Source organism: Colobus angolensis, unplaced genomic scaffold (genome assembly GCF_000951035.1).
Source record: "Colobus angolensis palliatus isolate OR3802 unplaced genomic scaffold, Cang.pa_1.0 Scaffold164, whole genome shotgun sequence".
Classification (NCBI taxonomy): domain Eukaryota; kingdom Metazoa; phylum Chordata; class Mammalia; order Primates; family Cercopithecidae; genus Colobus; species Colobus angolensis.
Genome location: NW_012114755.1, coordinates 4,417,758 through 4,441,774, shown reverse-complemented (window position 1 = coordinate 4,441,774; position 24,017 = coordinate 4,417,758). Strand labels below are relative to the sequence as shown.

Here is a 24,017-nt window from a genome sequence, read left to right as displayed (position 1 = left end):
ACAATTGTGAAATGGAATTATATCTGGTATCTTACATTAAATATTTCTCTTCTTATCTTATTTTGGGTTGATGAGGCTTTTAAAAAATCCCCTTTCCTCTTATACTTAAATCTCAGAGTTTGGAAGTTAAACACGATTTCTATTATTTTGATGTTGTTTTAATTCCAACATGCAGACTTAAAGTCTAAAGTTTATCAGTTTCTCTATTCTTTTTCTCACCAATACAAGGCCTTAGAGCACTTTAAATCAGATCACCCCTACTATCATTTTATTGCTGTCAATATTTTTTTTAATTTTAATTTTAATTATTTTTTTATTTCCTCTAAAAAAAAAAAAACCACGGGACACATGTGCAGAGTGTGCAGGTTTGTTACATAGGTATACATACGCCATGGTGGTTTGCTGCACCTATTGATCCATCTTCTAAGTTCCCTCCCCTCCCCCCTCCCCCCCAACAGTCCCCCAGGGTGTGTTGTTCCCCTCTCTGTATCCACATGTTCTTAAACTCCCACTTATGAGTAAGAACATGTAGTGTTGGTTTTCTGTTCCTGTGTTAGCTTGCTGAGGGTGATGGCTTCCAGCTTCACCCATGTCGCTGCAAAGGACATGACCTCATTCCTTTTTATGGTTGCCTAGTATGTCATGGTGTATATGTACCACATTTTCTTTATCTAGTCTAACATTGATGGGCATTTGGGTTGGTTTCATATTTTTGCTATTGTGAATAGTGCTGCAATAAACATACATGTGCATGTGTCCTTTTTTTTGCAGTGGAGTCTCGCTCTTTCACCCAGGTTGGAATACAGAGGCACGATCTCAGCTCACTACAACCTCCACCTCCTGGGTTCAAGTGATTCTCCTGCCTCAACCTCCTAAGTAGCTGAGATTACAGGGATAAGCCACCACGCCTGGCTAAGTTTTGCATTTTTAGTAGAGATGGGGTTTCACCACATTGGTCAGGTTGGTCTCAAACTGCTGCTCGCGATCCACCCACCTCGGCCTCCCAAAGTGCTGGGATTACAGGTGTGGGCCACCATGCCTGGCCTGAGCCACTGTGCCCAGCCGCATGTGTCTTCATAGAATTATTCATATTCCTTCGTGTATACACACTCAGTAATGGGATTGCTGGGTCAAATAGTATTTCTGGTTATAGACCCTTGAGGAATCACCATACTGTCTTCCACAATAGTTGAACCAATTTGCATTCCCACCGACAGTGTAAAAGCACTCCTATTTCTCCACAGCCTCACGTAGGATCTATTGTTTCTTGGCTTTTTAATAATCACCATTCTGACTGGTGTGAGATGGTATCTCATTGTGGTTTTGGTTTGCATTTCTCTGATGATCAGTTCTAGCAGTTGTCTCTTTGTTCTCATTGGTTTCAAAGAACTTCTTGATTTCTGCCTTAATTTCATTATTTACTCAGGAGTCATTCAGGAGCCCATTGTTAAGTTTTCATGAAATTGTGCGGTTCTGAGTGAGTTTCTTAATCCTGAGTTCTAATTTGATTGCACCGTGGTCTGAGAGACAGTTTGTTATGATTTCAGTTCTTTTGTATTTGCTGAGGAGTGTTTTATGTCCAATTATGTGGTCGATTTTAGAATAAGTGTCATGTGGCACTGAGAAGAATGTATATTCTGTTGATTTGGGGTGAAGAGTTCTGTAGACGTCTACTAGGTCCACTTGATGCAAAGCAGAGTTCAAGTCCTGAATAGCCCTGTTAATTTTCTGTCTCATTGGTCTGTCTAATATTGACAGCGGGGTGTTAAAGTCTCCCACTATTATCGTGTAGGAGTCTAAGCCTCTTTGTAGGTCTCTAAGAATTTGCTTTATGAATCTGGGTGCTCCTGTATTGGGTGCATATATATTTAGGATAGTTAGCTCTTCTTGTTGAATTGATCCCTTTACCATTATGTAATGCCCTTCTTTTTTTATCTTTGTTGGTTTAAAGTTTGTTTTGTCAGAGACTAGGATTCTAACCCCTGCTTTTTTTTTTGCCTTCCATTTGCCTGGTAAATTTTCCTCCATCCCTTTATTTTGAGCCTATGTGTGTCTTTGCACATAAGATGGGTCTCCTGAATACAGCACACCCATGGGTCTTGAGTCCTTATCCAAATTTGCCATTCTGTGTCTTTTAATTGGGGCACTTAGCCCACTTACATTTAAGGTTAGTATTGTTATGTGTGAATTTGATCCTGTCATCATGATGTTATTTGGTTATTTTACACACTGGTTGATGCAGTTTATTTGTAGTGTCATTGGTCTTTATATTTTGGTATGTTTTTGCAGTGGCTGGTACTGGTTTTTCATTTCCATATTTAGTGCTTCTTTCAGCAGCTCTTGCAGGGCAGTCCTGGTGGTAACGAAATTCCTCAGCATTTGCTTGTCTGGAAAGGATTTTATTTCTCCTTCGCTTATGAAGCTTACTTTGGCTGGATATGAAATTCTGGGTTGAAAGTTCTTTTCTTTAAGATTGTTGAATATTGGCCCCCATTCTCTTCTGGCTTATAGAGTTTCTGCTGAGAGGTCCACTGTTAGTCTGATGGGCTTCCCTTTGTACGTGATTTGGTCTTTCTCTCTGGCTGCCCTTAACACTTTTTTCCTTCATTTCAACCCTCATGAAGCTGAGGATTATGTGTCTTGGGGTTGATATTCTCATAGAGTATCTGAATGCTGTTCTTTGTATTTCCTGAATTTGCATGTTGGCCTGTCTTGCTAGGTTGGGGACATTCTGCTGGATAATACCCTGAAGTGTGTTTTCCAGCTCGTTTCCATTCTCCCTGTCTCCTTCTGGTACTCCAGTCAATGGTAGGTTTGGTCTTTTTATGAAGTTCCATATTTTGTGGAGGCTTTGTTCATTCCTTTTCGTTTTTCTTTATTCTTGTCTGTATGTCTTACTTCAGTAAGGTGGTCTTCAAACTCTGATGTCCTTTCTTCTGCTTGGTCAATTCAGCTATTGATACTTGTGTATGCTTCACAAAGTTCTTGTGCCATGTTTTTCAGTTCCATCAGGTTGTTTATGTTCCTCTCTAAGCTGGTTATTCTAGTTAGCAATTCCTTTAACCTTTTATCAAGGTTCTTAGCTTCCTTGCATTGGGTTAGAACATGGTCCTTAACTAAGAGGAGTTTGCTATTACCCACCTTCTGAAGCCTATTTCTGTCAATTTGTCCATCTGATCCTCCATCCAGATCTGTGCCCTTGATGGAGAGATACTGAAATCATTTGGAGAAGAGGCACTCTGGCCTTTTGGGTTTTCAGCATTTTTTCATTGACTCTTTCTCATCTTCGTGAGTTTGTCTAGTTTTCAGTCTTTGAGACTGCTGACCCTTGGATGGGGTTTTTGTGGGGGCCTTTTCTTGTTGATTATGATGCTGTTCTTGTCACTTTCTGCTTGTTTTTCTTTCAACAGTCAGGTCCCTCTTCTGAAGGGCTGCTGCAGTTTGCTGGGGATTCACTTCAGGCCCTACTCCTCTGATTCACTGCATGCCTGGAGATGTCACTTAAGGAGGCTGGAGAACAGCAAAGATGGATGCCTGTTGCTTCCGGGACCTCTGGCCTCAAGGGACACCAAACTGATGCCAGTAGGATTGCTCTTGTATAGGGTGTCTGACAATCTCTGTTGGAGGGTCTCACTCAGTTAGGTGGCACAGGGAACAGGACCTGTTTAACGAGGCACTTTGTCTATTGGTGGAGCGGGTGTGCTTTGCTGGGGGGAAACCCAGTCGTCTAGGCTGCCCAGATTCTTCAGAACTACCAAGAGAAGAGGCTAAGTCTGCTGGTCCACAGAGACTGTGGCCACCTCTCCCCCTAGGGGCTTGGGCCCAGGGAGATCCGAATTCTGTCCCTGAGTCTCTGGCTGGAGTTACTGGAAATCTGCCTCCCTTGGCTGGGGGGGAGGGGCTCCCCTTTCCCATGTGGCTCTCAGGTGGGCTGCCGCATCACACTGTTCTTCCCTCTCTCCATGAGTCATGCCAGCCTTCTAGTCAATTTTGATGAGAGAACCTGGATATCCTGGTTGCTGGTGAAGGATTCCACTGTCAATATTTTTAATTTTATTTTTCTAAAATTAAGCATTACTATCATATTTTAATCAAACAATGATAATGGCAATCATTCAGAATAATACTCACTAAGATTTGTGCATGCTGTCAATATGCATTTACTCTCCAATTCTTCTTGCACTATATGTCTTCTTTCCAGGAAGTTTTTAAAATGAAGATCTATTGGTCATAAAATGAGTTTTATTTCTCTACTAATGTCTTTATGTCACACTCATTCTCAAATGACAATTAAGCTTGGTATATGCTACTACATTTGAGCGTTATTTTCTCTCAAAACTTGGAAAACACTTTTTCTACTGTCTTTTGACTTCTGCTTTTACTGTTAAAAGCCAGCTGTTCAATTTGTTATCCTTCTGTGAAAAATTTGTGTTTTGTCACTGGCTACTTTTAAGATTTTCTCTGTGTCTTTGGAGTTCTCCTACTCTGCCAATATATCTAAGTGTGGCTGTCTATTTATCTTGATTTGTATAATAGGTTACTGATGTGGCCAAAAAAATTCTTCCCTCCTTGCATCCATATCCTTGCAATGTGATATCATGGAGCAGCCCTTCAAGAGATGAAGTCTATTTATTTACCCTTTGACTCTGGATTTGGCCATATGACTTGCTTTGGGCAGTAAAACATTAGTAAATGTGATCAAGCAAACAAAGCCTTGAAAAGCATAGTACTTTAGGGATTGCACTCTTCCTATACTTGGAAACCCAGGGCTGACATGTAAATAAGCTGAGCTAGGCCACTGGAGATGAGAGACCATGTGGAGGGCAACTGAGGAACAAGAATCAACAGCCAGCCAACCCCCAGAGAGGTGAAGAGGCTCTCAGATCATCCTGCCACCTGCTGGCATGCCAATTAACCACAGACTTGGGAGAGAGCCCAGCAAGTATCAGCTTAGCCAGGTCAAAGCAGAAAAAAATTGGCTTTTGAACTAAATAAAATGGCTGTTCTGATGCCTCTATGTTTTCTAAGTGGCTTCTTAGATAGCAATCAACAACATATACTTTTATTTCATTGTTCTTTCAGTAATGAGAATTAACGTCTCTTATCAAGTTTAGAAAATTCTTACCCATTATACTTCTAATAGTGCCCATAACCTTTATCTCTGTTTATTATTTGGAATTTTCAAATATATATGCATATATAGACATAATATATTCCTTATAAACTTCCTTAATTTTTAAATATATGTATATAATAATATACATATCTAAGAAGCTATCTATCTATCTAAGCTATCTAAGAAGCCACTTAGAAAACACAGAGGCATCAGAATAGCCATTTTATACAGATACACATACATATACACACATATTAAACAGATATGTAAACTTTTTTATATACATGTATCTTTGCTATATTTTAACCTCTTTCCTATTTTCTTCTCTTTATCTCTGAAGTGCTACTATTAGTTTAATTACTTTCACAACATTTTCCATTTCACAAACGCTCTCCATACCTGTGTCTAATCTGTTTAGCAGGTTCAGTGAAGTTTTTGGTTGTTTTGTTTTTTTTTTTTAACTTCCAACAACTGTATCTTTTCTTTTTGGAAGTGCTTTTTAGTTCAACTATCTCTGGGCCTACTTATTGTTTCTAGTCATAATACATTCTTTATTATTTTGATTCTTCAAATATTTTAAACAGAAGTTTTTAAAAAACTTTTTAAAAGAAAAACATTCCTTATCTGCTAATTTCATTTTCTGTAGCCCTCTGAGGACTAACTGAGCACTTTTTTGTTTCTTTCCACTGTCACTCACGATAGCTTTAGAGCTCCTATTTTATGGACTTAATCTGTGGGCATCCTTTGAGGTGTACATCAAAAGTGACTTTCTCCAAAGATAATTTGTATTTTCTTCATCAGGACTCCCAAGGTACGTAATCCAGTGCCAGGGCCACTTTAATATACTTTATTGAGTTTCATGGGTAAAGTAAATCTGGGTTTCAAGTCTGCAACCCTTCAGGTGCTGTGGTTTACTAGTTCTCTGGGAAGTATTATTTTTTCTTACCTGGAGATGAGATGTAGACAGGATAGTTTCTGGATTGCCTCCCTCTGCTAGATAGTGGACTGACTTTACTTTAAAAATTTCCATTCCAACACTCATTCATGCATGGGATCTAAGTAATTCCTCCCATCCTACAAAGATGGTTGAAATTTAAGGCTCTAACTGAAATTTTCAGAGATTGCTGGTGGGAATGCAAAAAATGGCACAGCTACTTTGAAAAATGGTTTAGCAGTTGCCTGTGAATTTAAACATACCTTTATATACAACCCAATAATCCCATACTCACACACTTACCTAAGTGAAATCAAAACCTCTGTTCACACAAAAACCTGTATGCAAATGTTTACAGAGGCTCTATTCATAGTTGTTCCAAACTGGAAATAACCCAGATGTCTATCAACTGAAGAATGGACAAACAATGATACATTCATACAACAGAACTGGAATACTACTTGGCAATAGAAAACAATGAACCACTGATACACACAACAACTTGGTGAATCTCAACATACAAACTTAAGTAGATACACACACACACATAAATGATTCCATTTATATAATATTCTGGTAAAGGCTAAACTACAGGGTCAGAAAACAGACCAGTGGTTGCCAAAGGCTTCAGGCAAGGAGAGGGTTGAATACAAAGGGGGATGGAAATTTTTGCAGGTAAAGAAATGGTTCTTTATCTCAATTATAATGATGATTATAATACAGTGTAGATTTTCCAAAACTTGTGACACTGTACATTAAATGGAATGAATTTTCTCGTATATAAATTATACCTTAATTTCTTTTTGTATTTTTTTAATTATACTTTAAGTTCTAGGGTACATGTGCATGACATGCAGGTTTGTTACCTAGGTATACATGTGCCATGCTGGTTTGCTGTACCCATCAACTCATCATTTACATTAGGTATTTCTCCTAATGCTATCCCTCCCCTAGCCCCCAACCCCTGACAGACCCTGGTATATGATGTTCCCCGCCCTGTGTCCACATGTTCTCATTGTTCAACTCCCACCTATGAGTGAGAACATGCAGAATTACACCTTAATTTTTTAAAAATTAAACGGAAGGAATCTAAGGCTCTAAGTTCCTGGTACTGATACCCCTCTGGCTTTCTCTCCCCTCCACATATTTGGTCCCCAAGGAATTCCTTTCATATAAGTACAATGCTGAATTTTAAAAGGTTTTTGGGATATTTTATCGAGCATTATAGACATTTTGAAGCAGAAGGATTTTTAGAATATCTGGTCTGCCATATTGCCAGAAGCAAAAGTGTGTCATTCTTTTAAAGAACAAGACTGTCTTAAAATTTCACGGTATTTTTAAGTTTTTCAATTTATTTTATCACTGTATCCTCATGTTTTTGTGAAGTATAATAATGCAGTTATTTTTTAAAAATTTTTGGATGTAGGAGGTACACATGCAGGTTTATTACATGGGTATATTGCATGATGATGAGGTTTAGGGCATGGATGGTCCAGCCACTCAGGTAGTGAGCATGGTATCCAACAGATAGTTTTTCAACCCATGGAGCCCTCTCTCCCTCCCACCTCTAGTAGTCCACAGTGTCTATTGTTCCCATCTTTGTGTCCGTGTGTATTCAATGTTTAGCTCCCACTTAAAAGTGAGAACATGCAGTATTTGGTTTTCTGTTCCCAGTAACGCAGTTAAACCAAAGCTCAAGGAAGCAGAGATTTAGTTTTCATATCTCGACATCTACTCTAAACTGAATTAACTTATAATCTGAGAAGGGAAACCAGTTTGAAGATTTTCCTAAATCCTTCAGAATTGGGAGGTCAACATTTTGAGGATCATCTGCATTCTGGATCATCCATACCTGGCAGCAGAGTGAACTGGATAACCTTGGGCAAGTCACTTAACACTCTGCCTGGTTTCAAAGTACCTACTTCATAAATTATTAAGACAAGTAAACCAGTTTATTCACGTCAAGCACATAGAAAGCATGTGTCACAAAGTAAGTGTTCAATAAACATTACTAGTTATTATATCATGCCCTTCCCACTAATGTAATTATAAACACATCTCCAATAACACGGAAAATTGAGCATTGCCTATATATATACTTCAGTAAAAAGAACGTTAGTGCTTACTTTGAATAAGCCATGCTTTTGGTTGCGCTGGCCAAGCCATAAATTGATTCCTGGGGGAAGGTTGGTATCTGGAGGGTCTATCACACGCTCATAAATCCTGTAAAGACAAAGAACACAGTTACTAACAGAGAGGCTCAAAGCAGAACCAAAAGGTACATATGCTGTTTGAAGTATGCATGCCATTAGCTGCTGTATGAAGAGAAGCCAATATGTGGCACACTTTAAATGACAGATACCACGAATGCAGAGATCTAACACTTGGACACATCATCTGGGCCCCTCCTGTTTTTGTCTCCCTTCTGGCAGGGGAGGGAGGAAGAAGGTGACATATTTGAGTGTCCACGCTGAGCAATGAACTGCCCACAAACTCTGCGAGGAAAGTGGTTTGATACACGTTACAGGTGTGAAAGCTCAGATTTAGGGATCATAAATGAGTCAACCAAGTGAAGACAGCAGTGAGTAGTAGAGTTGGGATAAGAACCCTTATCCGCCTGGCTCTAAAGCCACTGTACTTTCGTTTGTACCCTGCTATTCCCTGGCTTTGGTTTCTTTAGCTCCTACTCATTTCTGCAGTAACCTGAGAGAATCCTTTAAACAAATAGATTGCAGCTGCCTAGATGATCATGTTTTTAGTCTACAGAACCAGGCAGCTTAAGTCATTGTCGAACCACCAAATATTTATTGAGCACTTCTTACCCTCTAAGCTCCATACTAATCAACAGAAAATAGAGCAAGAACCAGACACACAAGGTCCTACTCTAATGGAGGAAAAGTAAGATAAAATTCTGTATATGAAGAAAATCCTCATCTAATCCATACAGGTACATAACTAATACAGAAGAGGTCAGGGCCCTACCTAGGATCCCTACCTAGGATCTTCGAAGTTTCTAACAGAGCCTACCAAACAATTAATGTCAGCTATTCCACCCTACCAAGGTCCAGTTAGTTAGTCACAAATCTTTTATTTGTGTCCTTTTTAGAAATAATCGCTGAAACCACCCACTGATCACGAGCTTCCACCTCACCCCTGGCAAGCACCTCTCAGCACCAGATGCTCAGAAGATTCTGGGTGGGGTGAGATACAGTGATCTGTAAATGAGAACTATGTCCATTTCTTGCTTTCCTGAGTCCTCGCTGAGGACTGAGCAACTGCTGTGGAATCATTCCTAGGTGTGTCCAGAGGTATAGACAGCTCATCAGTCCTCCCTGCTGTGATGGAGCTGACTGCCTCCTGCCAGAGGGTGATGTATTCCTCCGGTGCTTCTCACAAGGAAAGTGTGGAAGAACTGAAAGACTGTCCACTTGTGTCAAGGAAAGTGAGTGATTGTGAAGTTGCTGTGGTTGGGAGCTGTCAGGCTGCAGCCTTATATCTTAGCTGCACAGTCCATTACTCTACTATTCCCCACTGGAAACCTGCTGTTTCCTAATGATACATGCAAGGTTTTTAGCTGGCAAAGCTCCAAGCACATCAGGTCTTTCTCTACTAATTATCTTTCCATTATAAATGGAGGCTCAAAACATAATCAAGAAAAAATAAGTTTTCCTAAAAAAAAGACAGAATATGTTTTCTTCAAAGGAATCTAACCTTTTTTGTATCTTAGAATGAACGATTTTAGATGAAACTATTTGTCAAAACTGCCTTAACACAGGAGCCTGATACATACTTCCTTTAAAATTGTTTTCCTAATATTAGTGGTAAAACTAGAAACAAGGCAAATTTACAACATAAGAGATATGCATAAGTTATAGATCAGCTTGAAATAATTTACTACAGTCATTAAGTGTGATGAATATGCAAGTTATGAAACAAGGGAAAGTATATACAAAATAATTTTCACTGGAAAAAAGGGAATGCAAAATTATTTATGCCCTATAGAGATAATGAGGCACAAACGATGTTCAATGTTGGTAAATACCAAAAGAGTCCAGAGACAAATCAAAATCACTGTATTTGGGTGACGAAGCAGAAGCGTAATTTCTATAAGGTTATTTTACTAATAAATTGAAAATGTGGAACTATTTACCTTAACCTCAATTTTAAAAGTTTTGCCTCTGTCACAGTTAGATGAGTTTTCAATTCAAAAGTTTATTTTACATATTCAATATGCTAGAAGATAAGCTCCAATGAGCAGAGCAGGCCCTTAATCAATATTTATTAAATGCATGAATTAATGAAGGAAGAAACAATCAAAGAGATCAACTTCCCACGCTACCTTATCTTGCAAAGCATAATAGCTCCGTGTGCCTTAGAAATAGTTGAAGAAGCAAACATCTGAGCACCATCAGCTAAAGCAGGGTGACCCAGTGCATATGTGTCAAAGTGGTGTTCTCATATCCCATGTCATACAGTTCCCGCAAAGACACCATCCTGATGCCAAGGAAGGTCTGCTGGATGCTGCCTTCCTGGCAGCCCTGCCAATCTGTTCCAAGAGGCAGTCTGCATTAGGGAATTCTGTGCAGCAGGTGGAGTCAACAAACTGGATACAGATGTATCAACATGAAGAGAGTTTAAAAACAGTATTTTTAAAACAAGAAATCTTGCTGAGGAGGGAGGAGGAAATCTAATCCTGAAGAAACATCAGATAAACCTCAACTGAAAGACAGTCCACGAAATAACTACTTGTGGTCTTTAAAATGTCAATGTCATGAAAAATAAAGAAAGGCTGAACAACAGTTGGAGATTAAAAGAGATTTAAAAAGACATACAAGCTACATGCAAGATGGTATCCTGGATTAGATGCTAGGGCAGGGGGAAAAATCCTATAAAGGACATTATTGGGAAAATTTGAATAAGATTTGTAAATTATGTAATAGTATTTTATTGATACTCTATCTCCTGATTTTGTTAACTGGGCAGTATATACTTAAGTGAACGTCTTGTTCTTAGGAAATAGGCACTGAAGTATTTAGGGGTAGAGGGTAATGATGTTTACAACTTAACTCTCAAAGAGTTCAAAATAACAATACTGTTTGTGTGTGTGTATATATATATGTGTGTGTGTGTGTGTGTGTGTGTGTGTGTGTGTATATATATATGAATACACACTTTCTCTTCCTTCCAAATAATGCAGAATCCTGGCAAATATGATTGTTCCTTGTATCACTCTTATAAGTTTTCTGTGAGCTTAAAGTTATGTTAACATTAACAGTTTAAAAAATAGAGAAAAAACCAACAAGGTCCATAATGTATGTAAACTAAAAATTCACACATGCAAAAACAATATTATCGATTAGCTAAGGATACTCATACAATTTTCCTATCACAGGCCTGGTGGGAATGGTGAGGCAAGAAAAAGGTGAATGATTGAAACAAGAAAGGTGCATGGCACAGACTAATGCTGATAAGATAACACAAACTAAGAAATTGAATTATCACATTCCTACATGTACCCCTACAGAAGGGGAGCTATACATGCCAGCCAAAGTAAAATCGGAATCTTAGCACAAAGGCTGCTGGTCCCTGAGGGACAGTTTGGGTGGAATGGATAATGTAAAAAGGCAGGTAGGGCACAGTGATCTGTCACTTAAATCCAGTGTCACCCAAGTCAACAAAAATGAAAAGTAAAAGCTAATACAGTGAACTCCTTGCTCTCCAGTGCGGTAAGGAAATGGAACTTTCTGATGTATAGCGTATTCTAGTTAATGAGGTTTCCTTCACATCAGCAAATAGCTGATTGCCTACAATGTGTATGACACTGTGCTGTGCTGTGCTGGCTATGGGAATACATACAGGCAAATTTAGAACGGCCAAGTTCTTGTCTTTAGATCTAATGCCTGAGACAGACACATGTATGGACAGACCTTATAATTCAATGCATTAAATTCAACATTTCCTGAAAGCAGAAAGGAAAAACAAAACAAAACAAAAACCATAGCCTGTCATAGAGAAAATTTTCCAAAGAAGGAGACACTGCACTGAGTTTTGAATGAAGAATAAAGTGGAGCTGAAAGAGCAGACATAACAGCCAGCACCTATATGGCACTTAATGTGTGCCCACATTGTGTATGGAGGGCTTTCAGTATGTTAATGTACTAAATCCTCATAACAACTCCCTCAGGTGGGTGTTCTTGGTATAGCAAGGTCAAATACCTCATCCATGGTTAAGCAGCTTGTGAGTGACACAGCTGGGATTTGAAACCAGATCCTATAGTCTATACTATTGACCACCTTGCTCTACTGCCTCTCTAGACAAGCAATGAAGGGCAGTTCCAGCCACAAAAGCCCCAGCCAAGCCATTATTTATCGAAGAGTTAAAATACAGGAAAACGAAAATAGTAAATGATTTGGTAGAATTTTTACATCAACTCTGAACAAGAGAGGACATGATTAATATTCCCTGGGATGTCTTCCTGTTACAGACAGGTTTTTTATTTCCTAAAAGAGCAACATGAAAACCTAACTCATTCAAATAAAGTAAAATTCCTAACTAGACTTACTTATCAGAAGGAAAAGGGGAAACAAGTTCATGTGTCAAAGCATGAAGGCAAGACCGGTCAGCTCTCCTGGAACCCACTTTACTTTCCTCCTAGATTCACAGCTCTACTGTATTTCCCAGCCTCCCTTGAAGTTGAGTGTGGCTATGGAATGGGAGTGGAAAGGCTGTGCCCCACTTCTAAGCTCGCCCCTCCACCCCACACAAAATAATTTTAAAACTCCCTCAGGTATCTTCCATGCTGTCTCTTTCCCTTTATCTCTTTGCTTTTTCTCCCTTTCAGCTGCCTGGAGAAGACTGAGGGCTAGGGGGTGGACAGAGATATAAGACAGAGATTCTTGAATCCCTAAATGATGACATCAAAGGCCACCTATCAACTAGACACACCCAACTGGACTCTATTTAAATAAGAGATAAAATTCTGCTAAGTTAAGCCACTGAGAAGGAGAGGATATTCTGAAGTTGTGGCTAGTATCATTTACCCTAAAAAAAATACCACACTGAAAAATAAAAAGGTAACTGTTGTCTTTTTCATGCCCACAAAGCCAAGAGGTATCTTAGATCATGTGGTATAGCAAAGATAACATAAATTTGGTATTAAATACGTTTGGGTTCTTCATATTGCAGTTTCGCATTCTACTAAATGCATGACTTTAATCAAGAAATTTAATTTCTCTGTACTTCAATTTCCTCATTTAAAAAATAAGGATATTACTGTTGACTGTATGGATTGCCGTGAGGATTAAACAAAATACAATACATGCCCTTGGCACTTAGTCGGTGCTGACATTGTATAAGTCCCATGGGTACCTAAGAATGCAGAGCTGCACAGGTCATGTGACCCAGTCCGGCCTACTTGCTGTAGCTCTCACCAAATGGACCCACTGAGATGGGAAGTCTCAGTATCTTAGATGCTTACTTATGCTTTGAATTTACAGTTAAAAGAAATGACATCACTATCACAGGGAATTTAAGGGCTTGATATTTCAATGTTAAAATGCAAGAACTCATTGTCTGTTTTGCCATACATTTCCACAATTATGAAAATTTAAGTCTTAAGTTTCTTTTTTCCCTTTATAAACTTTAAAGCTAGAACAAGCTACTGTGTAACAGAAAAAAAAGCATTTCTGTTGCTGTTTAATCTGATATTATGGAGAAAACTGATGATCTATTTAGATACTAAACTTTGCATTAAAACAGAATTTTTGGATAAAGTATACTTTCTATGAATCCTAAAACTGCAGTATTCTTATTATTGTAGTTTTAAAGTATCATTTTTTCAGCTTTCTTTAACTCTTTCTGGCCATAAATCGTAAACTTCTCTATGTAAATTACTCAAAGTTCTAAGCAAATGTCTTATTTCTTTTACATTCTTCCAAAAATGTAATCCTTTGACATTTATAAAAGTTTTATTTTTGTGGAAAGTTAATCATAAACTCACACAAGACTGGAAATAGGCTCAGGCAACAGGAGGAGATGGAAGAAACAATTTATAAGATAGTGTGCTTAAACACACTATCATCAACGCCCCCCCCAACACACACACACACACACACACACACACACCTAGGCATCAGTTAGCTTTTCTGAGTAAAATACGGCAGCACACTATTCTTAACACTTTCACCCACTCCAGTAGTAAGCATTTTCCTAGTCAATTTGGGATATTTAATTGGATTTAGCCAATTTACGAAAAATGTTTCTGGGAAAATGAAAACAGCAGTAAGCAGAGGCCTGCATTTTAAGTTCTCATCTAGGACTACCCTTACATTATACATTCTTTATATATTACTTTTATGCATTCTAACACCCCTATATGTTGGTTATTTCCTGATCTCTCAGAACCTCCCCATTTGGACGACCCATTCAGACACATTCTTCAGCTCTTCAGCATGTAACATGGTATCTCCCATGACCCACAGGGGTCTCCAAGACTCTGGTCATGGCTGGCCCTGCCTTCCTAGATCACCTGGCTAAGGAAGGAAGAAATAGCTTTCCTGGTACCCTTGTGCCCATCATATCCATCCTGAAGTTGTATGTGTACTTCCTGACTGCTACCACCATCAATTATCTTCTGGGTCTGGAGGAAATGGAACAATGACCACAGCATTCCTGTACCTGCTTAGATATCTCCTGCACTAGACGCCCTCCCTATCCATCCTAAATAAAGTAACTCCTAACCACCTGGTCAGTCTCCATCACTTAGCTTGCTTAACCCAGCACACTGTAAGCACCTTAAGATAAGGAGCCTCATCTGTCTTTTTCAAGTCAGCATTTCTAGTACCTGGAAGAGAACCCAGCCAAATTCATACACTGAATGAATAAATGAAAGAAAGTTCTCTGACTATATTCAGAATAGGAGAACTACAGTCAGATAGCTATAAAAGTCCTACTATGGGACTTTTTCATGAGGAGCAATTTGCAACAATTAATAATCCAGACTGAGAAAAACAGTCAAACGTGACACTTTACATTATGCTAATAATCATGAGATCCATGAAGTCAATGAAGATGAGTGAAATGTAATAACCCTTTTAAAGTATCCTCTTCCACCATCCCTACCTTGTGAGATTTATACAAAAAGCACAAAAGGAAGAACAAGATAAACCCCTCTCACTGTTTCTCACCCAGAAAAGAGTGAGAGATAGCAAATTTGAATTTATCAGGCAGACAACTCACTAACAGGGAAACCAGAGAGACGTATTTCAGAAAGAACAGGAAAAGCAGTCGGCAACTTGAAAATTAATTAGATCAAATGGCATCTTTTTTGAAAAGCACATGATTTACTGCTTAATCTGATTACATTGAAATCAGTCTAAATGTATCACATTCCTATAGGCTATCACATGTAAACAATGCATTTGCTCTCCAACCATCAAAAAATTACCCTTTCTTTGGGCTGCAGAACACTCACTTCCCATTAGACATGTGTCTGAGGGTTTGTATTCACTTGAGCCATTACAAGGTGCGCCTATTAAGTTGTATTGGGAGAATTACAGGAATTTTGCATGCCATTAGTATCTATCAATATTTTAAAGTGTAAGTATCTCATTTCTAATATAATACCATGCAAAATTAAACATCTAGTCAAAAGTAAAACCTGCTCGAGAGGAATGAACAAGGCAAAGAGTAACTGCCACACTCCTTGTCAAAGCCAGTCATTGATTCAAGGGCTCACATTAGGAATTTTCTTCCCAAGGTGCAACTTCTCTTAATTCATGACTTTGGTTTGAAACACCCTCCCTAACAAGTGTCCTGTCTGCTTAAAAGACTAGTCGATATTCTGTGAAGAACTTGATTTTCTGATTAACAGATAAAGCCCTCAGAGCTAAACACAAAACAATGTGGTGGTTCAACAATGCTACTTATAAACAAATATTGGATTTTTATTTACCTGGATAAAGGATGGTTTTTAAAGGGACTCCACAGTACCTTTCCTAATCATATAAAAGAATAAATTTCCAATGTAAATCATGTGAATTGACATGTGTTATGCCACTATTCGATAAGACAATATGAAGCCCAAAAGAGACAGTAAATGAAGAGGTTTACCTTGGGCTTTGCCAAGAATTGAAGAGAAGCATTCATGCTCTTGCTGAAGAGAAAAGTTGCAATGACCTTCCTTAGCTACATAGAGCCTCATCTTTACTGCCTTTTAGCTGGCATTAGTGAATCTCAAGGTGCTCCTTGGAGAATTTTTCCTATACAGAACATAAGTTCATTCCCACCCGTTTTTTTCTCCCCAATATGGTAATGGGTGAACTTGCACATGAAGCTAAGCCCCTCTTTGGGCCTTATGCTAAGGGGACATAACAGACCCTTTCCCCTCTTAGCCTCATAAGAAAAATGTGAGAATTATAACTTTCTTGAGCCCCACTAGAAAAGCAAAAGTCACGATGTCATCAGCACTATTTTTGGCACCAACAAATATTGAGCATTCATTCCATAGGTTGTCATACTCTTCAGAGCAGGTCCTCAAAGCTTACTTACTGTGACAGGGTGTTTTGCCAGTTGTGTGCACTGATGAGCTATCTGTTCAATTCCATATCAGGCTGCCTGGATGGTATTAAATATCTGCTCAAATGGAACACACAGTACATAGGACTGAAACCAGAAGGACAGGAAAGGAATGGCCCAAAGAGTAACTCTGTAGTCTCCTCCTGCCAATCTGTTTAACAAATCCAGATGACACTCAGAAAATGACAAAATTTAAAAATGCAACTCAGGCATTATATCAGAAAACACAGACTGTAATGGGGAGAGGGACGACGGGGATAAATACAGTATGTCCCCAACAGGTAAGGACTGAATTCAAGCTAAATCCACACAAAGCAAGGGAAGAAGGGCTGTAACAAGGCTCAGCAGGTTCCTTAACAGCTGTCTGTAAATACAAATGCAAACAAAAAAGAGAGGGCGCAAAGTTGAAATCTGTAAGGAGATGCCTTTGCTGTGTTAAATGAGAAGGCAGAAGTGTTCAAATGAGATCAGTAAACACTGTGCGAGGGAGTTTGCCAAAGCAGGACACCCTCCACAGAGAGGAGAGAGGCCTTTTCAGAGATCAAGCCTGCGTGTGACCTGCTTCATCCCCTTAGGAAACCCTTGTCAGGTTCATGCTTTTTCTTGCCCAGCAACTGAATTTTACTGTTTTCTTTTTCTCTCCTCATCTGGATCTCTAATGATAATAAGGGTGCTTTTTCTTCTTAACCATATTTTATGTCCTTAATATCACTCTTTCACTACTTCTTAACAACCCTTCTCTGCTTAAAATTCATGATCCAGATATCATTCTGAGATGATATACCAGGGTCAAATAAGCAGCTCATGTAAGTCTGTCCTAACTAGTATTTGTATCTGTGATTTGACAAAATAATAGAAAGTATGCTTCACTGTTTATTTTTAATTTTTTTTTAATTTTTGTGAGTACACAGTAGGTGTATATATCTATGGGATACATGAGATGTTTTGATACAGGCATGTGAAGAGACAGGGTCTCAAACTCTTGGGTTCAAGCAATCCTCCCACCTCAGCCTCCCAAGTAGCTGGGACTATAGGTGCATGCTACTATACCTGGCTAGAATATAGGCTTCTTAAACATGCCGGAAAATTTGAAGCTGGTGTGATGGTTTCAATCATGACAGATTTAGCACAACACCATCAGGATTAAAAGACATATTAATAGGCAGGAATTGGGGCCAAATCAAAAGAAAGTTCACATGGAAAAAATAAAAGGGTCCAAACTTAGGGTAAATATGCTGCTGAAAGACAGAATATGAAATCTAAGGGTAAACGGAAATACATATTTTAAAAAAATTTAAAAACACAAAAACACATCTTTTTGGTCAACAGTGAGCTAAGATCAGCTGTCAAAAAGGATATTGTGATCTTAAAGTGTACCATGAGAAGAAAGTAATTATCTCATTTTATTCTGAGTCAATCTGTCCAGAGATAATCACATTTAGTTCTAGGAACTTCTCAGATAATAAACAGACATACTTCAGAAGGAATCGGAAAAGATTGTGAGGACATTGTGAGCCAAATTAAGTGATGAACAGTTGAAGGAACAAAGATGTTCTGTCCGAAGAAGTAAAGATTAGCGAGGTCATAATAAAGTCTTCAAATATTTGGAGGACCATCATATAGAAGAGGAATTGAACTTGCTCTGTGTAGCACCAAGAGGAAAAAGTGATACCAACTGGTGGAAGCTATAAGGAGGCCCTTTGAGCTCAAGATAGAAAAAATTTTCTAGCAGTCAGAGCTATAGTATACAGAGGGAAGGGGCACTCCTGGAAGGCAGTGAACTTCCAGTATCTGAAGGATGTTTCAGCAGATGATGAAGAACAATTAGTAAGCCTCAAACTCAGAGAGATGGAGAGGCACTGCCTCAAAATTTATAAGAGCTGCCTTTGAGTGAGCAACTTCTATAGGCCAAAAGTTTACAGACTTTATAATCCTTGCAATAACCCTAAAAGACAAGCATTGCTATACTCAATTGACAGATGTTCACAGAGATTAAATGACTTGCCTAATACTATTCAGTAAATGGTGAATTCTAAATTCAAATCCAGGCGTAAACTTCTGCCATGCCATACTGGCTTAAAATCCTCAATGAATTCTGCTATTAAAAAGTCTAGGCCGGGCAAGGTAGCTCGTACCTGTAATCCCACCACTTTGGGAGGCTGAGGTGGATGGATCACCTGAGGTCAGGAGTTCAAGACCAGCCTGACCAATATGATGAAACCCCATCTCTACTAAAAATACAAAAATTAGCCAGGTGTGTTGGCACGTGCCTGTAATCCCAGCTACTCAGGAGTCTGAGGCAGGAGAATCGCTTGAACCCGAGAGGCGGAGGTTGCAGTGAGCCACGATCATGCCATTGCACTCCAGCCTGGGCAACAAGAATGAAACTCTATCTCAAAAAAACAAAAAAAGTCTAAACTCAGGCCAGGTGCAATGGCTCATGCCTGCAATCTCAGCACTTTGGGAGGCCAAGGAGGGTGGATTGCTTGAACCCAAGAGTTCAAGACCAGCCTAGGTAACATAGCAAGACCCCTATCTCTACAAAAAAAAAAAAAAAAAGTTAGCCGGGCATGGAGGTGTGTGCCTGTAGTCCAAGCTACTCCAGAGGCTGAAGCTGGAAGATCTGTTGAGCCTGGGAAGTCGAGGCTGCAATGAGCTGTGATTGCACCACTGCACTCCAGCCTGGGCAACAGAGTGAGACCCTGTCTCAAAAAAATAATAATAAATTAAAAGAAAGTCAAATATTCAACCAGTGGGTTACACAAAGAGCATCAGCCAGGGAAAGACCATTAGAATAGAGCCAGAAAATTCCCATTTGTGTCTTACCTTTACTTTCATGTTTTGTGACTTGGGACAAGTTACTAAACCTCTCTGAGTCCTTGGTTTCTTCATCCATAAACCTTTAATAACAACATCTACACACAGGATTTCCCGTAAGCACAAAACATCATCTGCTTTGTAAAAGAACTTTGAAAAGTCTAAAATGCTTTTCACAAATGGAACATTATTAATGTTTTTAGGTGAGATCAATGCCTTTATCTTCACAGAATAATCTAAAAGATATTTTAGTTTGAAATATTTTCAGACAAAATACCAAAAACCTCATTGAGGCCACTTGGCTCAACTGGTTAGAACATAGTACCTAGTGTTAGCTTCACAATTTCTGTAAAAGAGGAGCTTAAAAGCCACAATCTGATAGGAAAGAGAGGGGAGCATTAACCTCTGAAATCACTCCCTAGATGGTGCCATTGAGGGTACATCAAGGCCATAGTCATCGGTCTCATCTTTTCCAGGGGTTCAGAGCAAAATGTGCTGCTCCTAGTGTTCAATTATACCCCAGGCTAGCTGCCTCCAAAATATTTGCTGATGCTCACAAGTGGGTGATAATTTAGGGCAAACTCATATTATTAGTCACCTAGATGAAGATTCAGGTATTAGGTTCCAGTGATAATAAATCAAAAGACCACTGCTCACATAAAACAGACATTGGTAACCAGGACTCTCAGGGTTGGAAAGAACACTGAAGGCCTTCTGATCCAACCTCTATCTGCTACTTGTTATAGTAATCTACAAGAATCCAAAACCCGTCTGTCATTCAGTGAGCATGTGTGACATTCTCGTGTAATAGTTTAAAGTTTCCCAGAGCAAACGAATGTCTCCCCAAAGGCCATTGATTGACCATTCCCAAACAATCCACACGAAATATATCAGGGACTAGCAGTTATGGTAAGGAACACGGGAATTATTTTGCTCCCTCTCCATGAAGTCTTTGTACAGCACAGACTACACACACACACACACACACGCACACACACACACACCTCAAACACTGCCATCTCCACATTCAAGCAGGGATTAGTATTCTTTGACTTTTTGATTTTTTCAGGACTTTGAAAACCACCAAAGGTCCCTTGGCAACTCCCAAACTTTACTAGGCAGTAGAATAGCCTCGTAAGCTTTTCAAAAATACAAATTCATAGGCCCCCTCACAAAATCAGACTTATAGGTGCCAGCCTGGCCCCATGTGGCTCACACCTGTAATCCCAGCACTTTGGGAAGCCAAGGTGGGCAGATCACTTGAGCCTAGGAATTCCAGATCAGCCTGAGCAACATGGCAAAACACTATCTCTACAAGAAATTAAAAAATTAGCTAGGCACAGTGGCATGTACCTGTGGTCCTAGTAACTCAGGAGGCTGAGGTAGGAGCGGGAGAATCACCTGCAGTGAGCCCAGATTGCGCCACTGCACTCCAGCCTAGGCAACAGAGTGAGACCATGTCTTCAAAGGAAAAAAAAAAAATCTCTGTAGAGGCCTCATTTGGCATTATCTGCCCTTGAGCAGCAGAGTCAGGCCTGACTGGGAGCTCCTGCCCCAGCCCCTACTACGGGCAAGCAAGCCTATGATGGAAGTAGTTGGGCCGCTTCTTAAGGCATCTCCCAGGCAAAGTAAGAGGCATAGGGAGGGGATTTTCCTTTGCAGGACCATTCCTAGAGGTTTTTCTACATGACTGAAAAAACAAACGAGAAAGCAGTACTAAGAAAAGAAAAATTCCTACAGCGTCCCACCATTTTGCAAAGCATTATAAGGAAATGAAAGAGTTCTCCTGACTATGCCCATTAATAATAGTTGTTTGGATGACAGATGAATAAACATATTACATAGACTAGACAGATAGATAAATACATAGATAGATAATATATAGGCAGGCACTTGTAAATTTATTTTGACAAGAATAATATTATATCCCTGTCCTCCTAGAGCCCGCATCGTAGGGCAGATGAACAGCAATACAAATAAATAACTTTATTTATTATAAAATTAAAGTGAGCTGAATATTCTCCATTTGTCCCAGCCAGATATGCTCTCCACCCCTCTTTGCCTGGCTTTGGGTCACAGGAGACTGATCTGTAGCAAAAGTTCCTCTCCTTTTGGTTCCACTTGGTTTCAGTCAAAGAGAAGTACTAGCAGGAGGGCAGGAAGGGATTGAGGTTGGAGTACTAATTAATTAACATATTAAGGGCATAGAATAGTATTAGCTGAATAATGGTAGCCACTTCTATTAAGAACAAAAACAAAAAGTGAAGAAGGTCCCTAAGTCCCAAGTGGTGCTTTAATTTTTTTCCTCTTTTTCTCAGCTGCTGTCTACAATCTTCCCAATATAAAAGTGCCAAGAGAAACTTGATTGTTTTTTAATCATGTTTACAGAGAGGACAACTTGTGTGCCTTGACTTCTGCTTTGTAGCAAGCACACTGAATTATTCATTTAGTTTGGGGCTCTTTCTTTTAAAAAGTAATCATCATCTTCTTGAAAGAAATTTTTATTTTTTCAGGCTATCAGTCCTGTCAGACTTTAGAAGTTCACAATCACGGAAGAAGAGCAAAGCAATTTAGATAAAATTTCCTGTTCTGAAGGAAGACTTTTGTTATTAAATGTGAGGCATTCCATAGTAACTGCCAGCTGTTTAATCAAAAAGTTATTGTTCATTGTGGAAGAAAAATTGGAGTTTGGAAAGCAATGGGCTACAAGCTCGGAAAGTGTCTGATGAAGTTCCAAATCCTTTTCAAACTCCAACTCATCATTTAAACTATAATGGCCCATTTCTGGTAAGGTACTTCATGGATGATAATAAGAAAATCACTGAGACAACTGAGATCTCCTATCATCTCTTTAATTATCTCCTTTCTTGGTGGCCCCTTCATGTTCAGGTTACGGGATATAAATTAAAGATAGTTGCCAGAGACGTGTCAAATAAGCCTATTATTAAGGACACACAAGTGACTCCTTTCATTTCAAGACCAAATGAATGATAAAATAAAAATTAAACAGGTGAGAGAATTAGAAGAAGGAAAAAACTGTGTAGTAGTAAGAGAAAGTTTTGAAGACAACTAATGGGAAAAGAATAAGCCCAAGAGTTAGAGGCCTCTATTCTAAATTCTGGACTTAACCACTAAACTTGGGATGTAGCTTTAGACAAATCATTTCCTCTTCCTGGATTATTTCCTTACCTCTTACATAAAGAAAATGATGCCTGCCCTACTTACCTACTTATGTTGAGGCTCAATGAGGCCATGAACAGTAATTGCTTTGAAAATGTCACCAATACAAATGTAAAGTGGCATAAAGTGAAGTGATATTGAGTCACCTGAATGCTTACTGATTTTCCACATCCTTCCATTGATCCAGCTACATCCCTTTCCTTATGTTCATTCCATGAGATAATCTGGTAACCTTTTAATAACCTCACCTTCTTTGCTTAAAGTATTCAAGTTGAGTTCTGTTACTTACAACTAGAGTATCCTAACTAACACAAAAGTATGCAGGAAGATACGCTGTAAGGCAAGCAATTCTAAATTCAAATGAAGCACTATGGTAAGTCTTGGCATGACCACTCACCAGTACACATAAAGATAAGAATTCTGTTCTTCTCACCGTATCTGGTACTTACCTCACTTATACCCTGTGATGTAATCAGCATTTTATAGATTCAGGTCAACTGAAAAGCAGAAACCAGCTCTTATTTGCCTTGGCATCCCCAGTACCTAAAGCAGTTAATGGCACAAAATATATGCTCAAGAAGAGTGGTTTTCATTTCACTTATTTTTGCACTTATGCACTCAAATTGTATCCATCTGATCAGTTCCTGTACACAGCCATCTCCCTACAACTGTATAATGTTGATCAAATGGATGAACGGGCTCAGTTCTCTCTGCCTCTTACATTAATTGTCCATCAGCACTTTCAATACTAGGTTGATGTAAAGGTTGAAATGCAAATTTTCATTTGAAAGAGGATGTTTGGAATAGCTGAAGAATTACTCAGGTAAATGCCATACTACATTTGCACGCATAAATGAAAATTTGTATGCACATTCCCCTAGTCTCTTTAACCTCTCCTCATCCCTTTATATAGATCTCATAAACAATGCTCTCTCTCAGTAACATGTAACTGACCGGGCATTACTAGGCACTTAATACTAACACTCAAGAAACATCAATTCAGTGAATGAATAAATGAACTACTGGATGAAATCTAAGGCCGTACGAGCCTCACCGCTTCACTTTACAGAGACTGAATTGTTAAATGTTGGCAATTCCCAAAAGTTTCATATACTCTTTTGCTTCCACCCGCTGGACCCTTGGTTCCAGACACCTTCCTAGCACTTCATTAGCTATATAATACACCAATATTTAACTCAGCTGTCAAACTGGGAAGTATTCACCACTCAATTTTTCCTCCAGTTTTCTTGAAAATGCTACTTTTGCCTTGCTTTGTACATTGCAGTAAAAATATCTAATGGCAACCTGAACTTTTTTCCTTTGTGAGGTCTTTTTGCCTTAAGATCATGAAATTTCTTCTCTTTTATATAAAATTTTATAGTAAATTTAATATA

General features: G+C 39.0%; 1 protein-coding gene across 4 annotated transcripts in view; it reads right to left on the bottom strand.

Annotated features, from left to right (window-relative positions):
- NELL1 (NEL-like 1 (chicken)) overlaps window positions 1-24,017 on the bottom strand; it is a 995,550-nt gene that overhangs the window by 744,398 nt on the left and 227,135 nt on the right. For all 4 annotated transcript variants that reach the window (XM_011937505.1, XM_011937506.1, XM_011937507.1 and 1 more), the window contains one exon: window positions 8,177-8,273. In XM_011937505.1, the coding sequence (XP_011792895.1) occupies window positions 8,177-8,273 (97 nt within the window). The remainder of the gene's footprint in view (window positions 1-8,176; window positions 8,274-24,017) is intronic.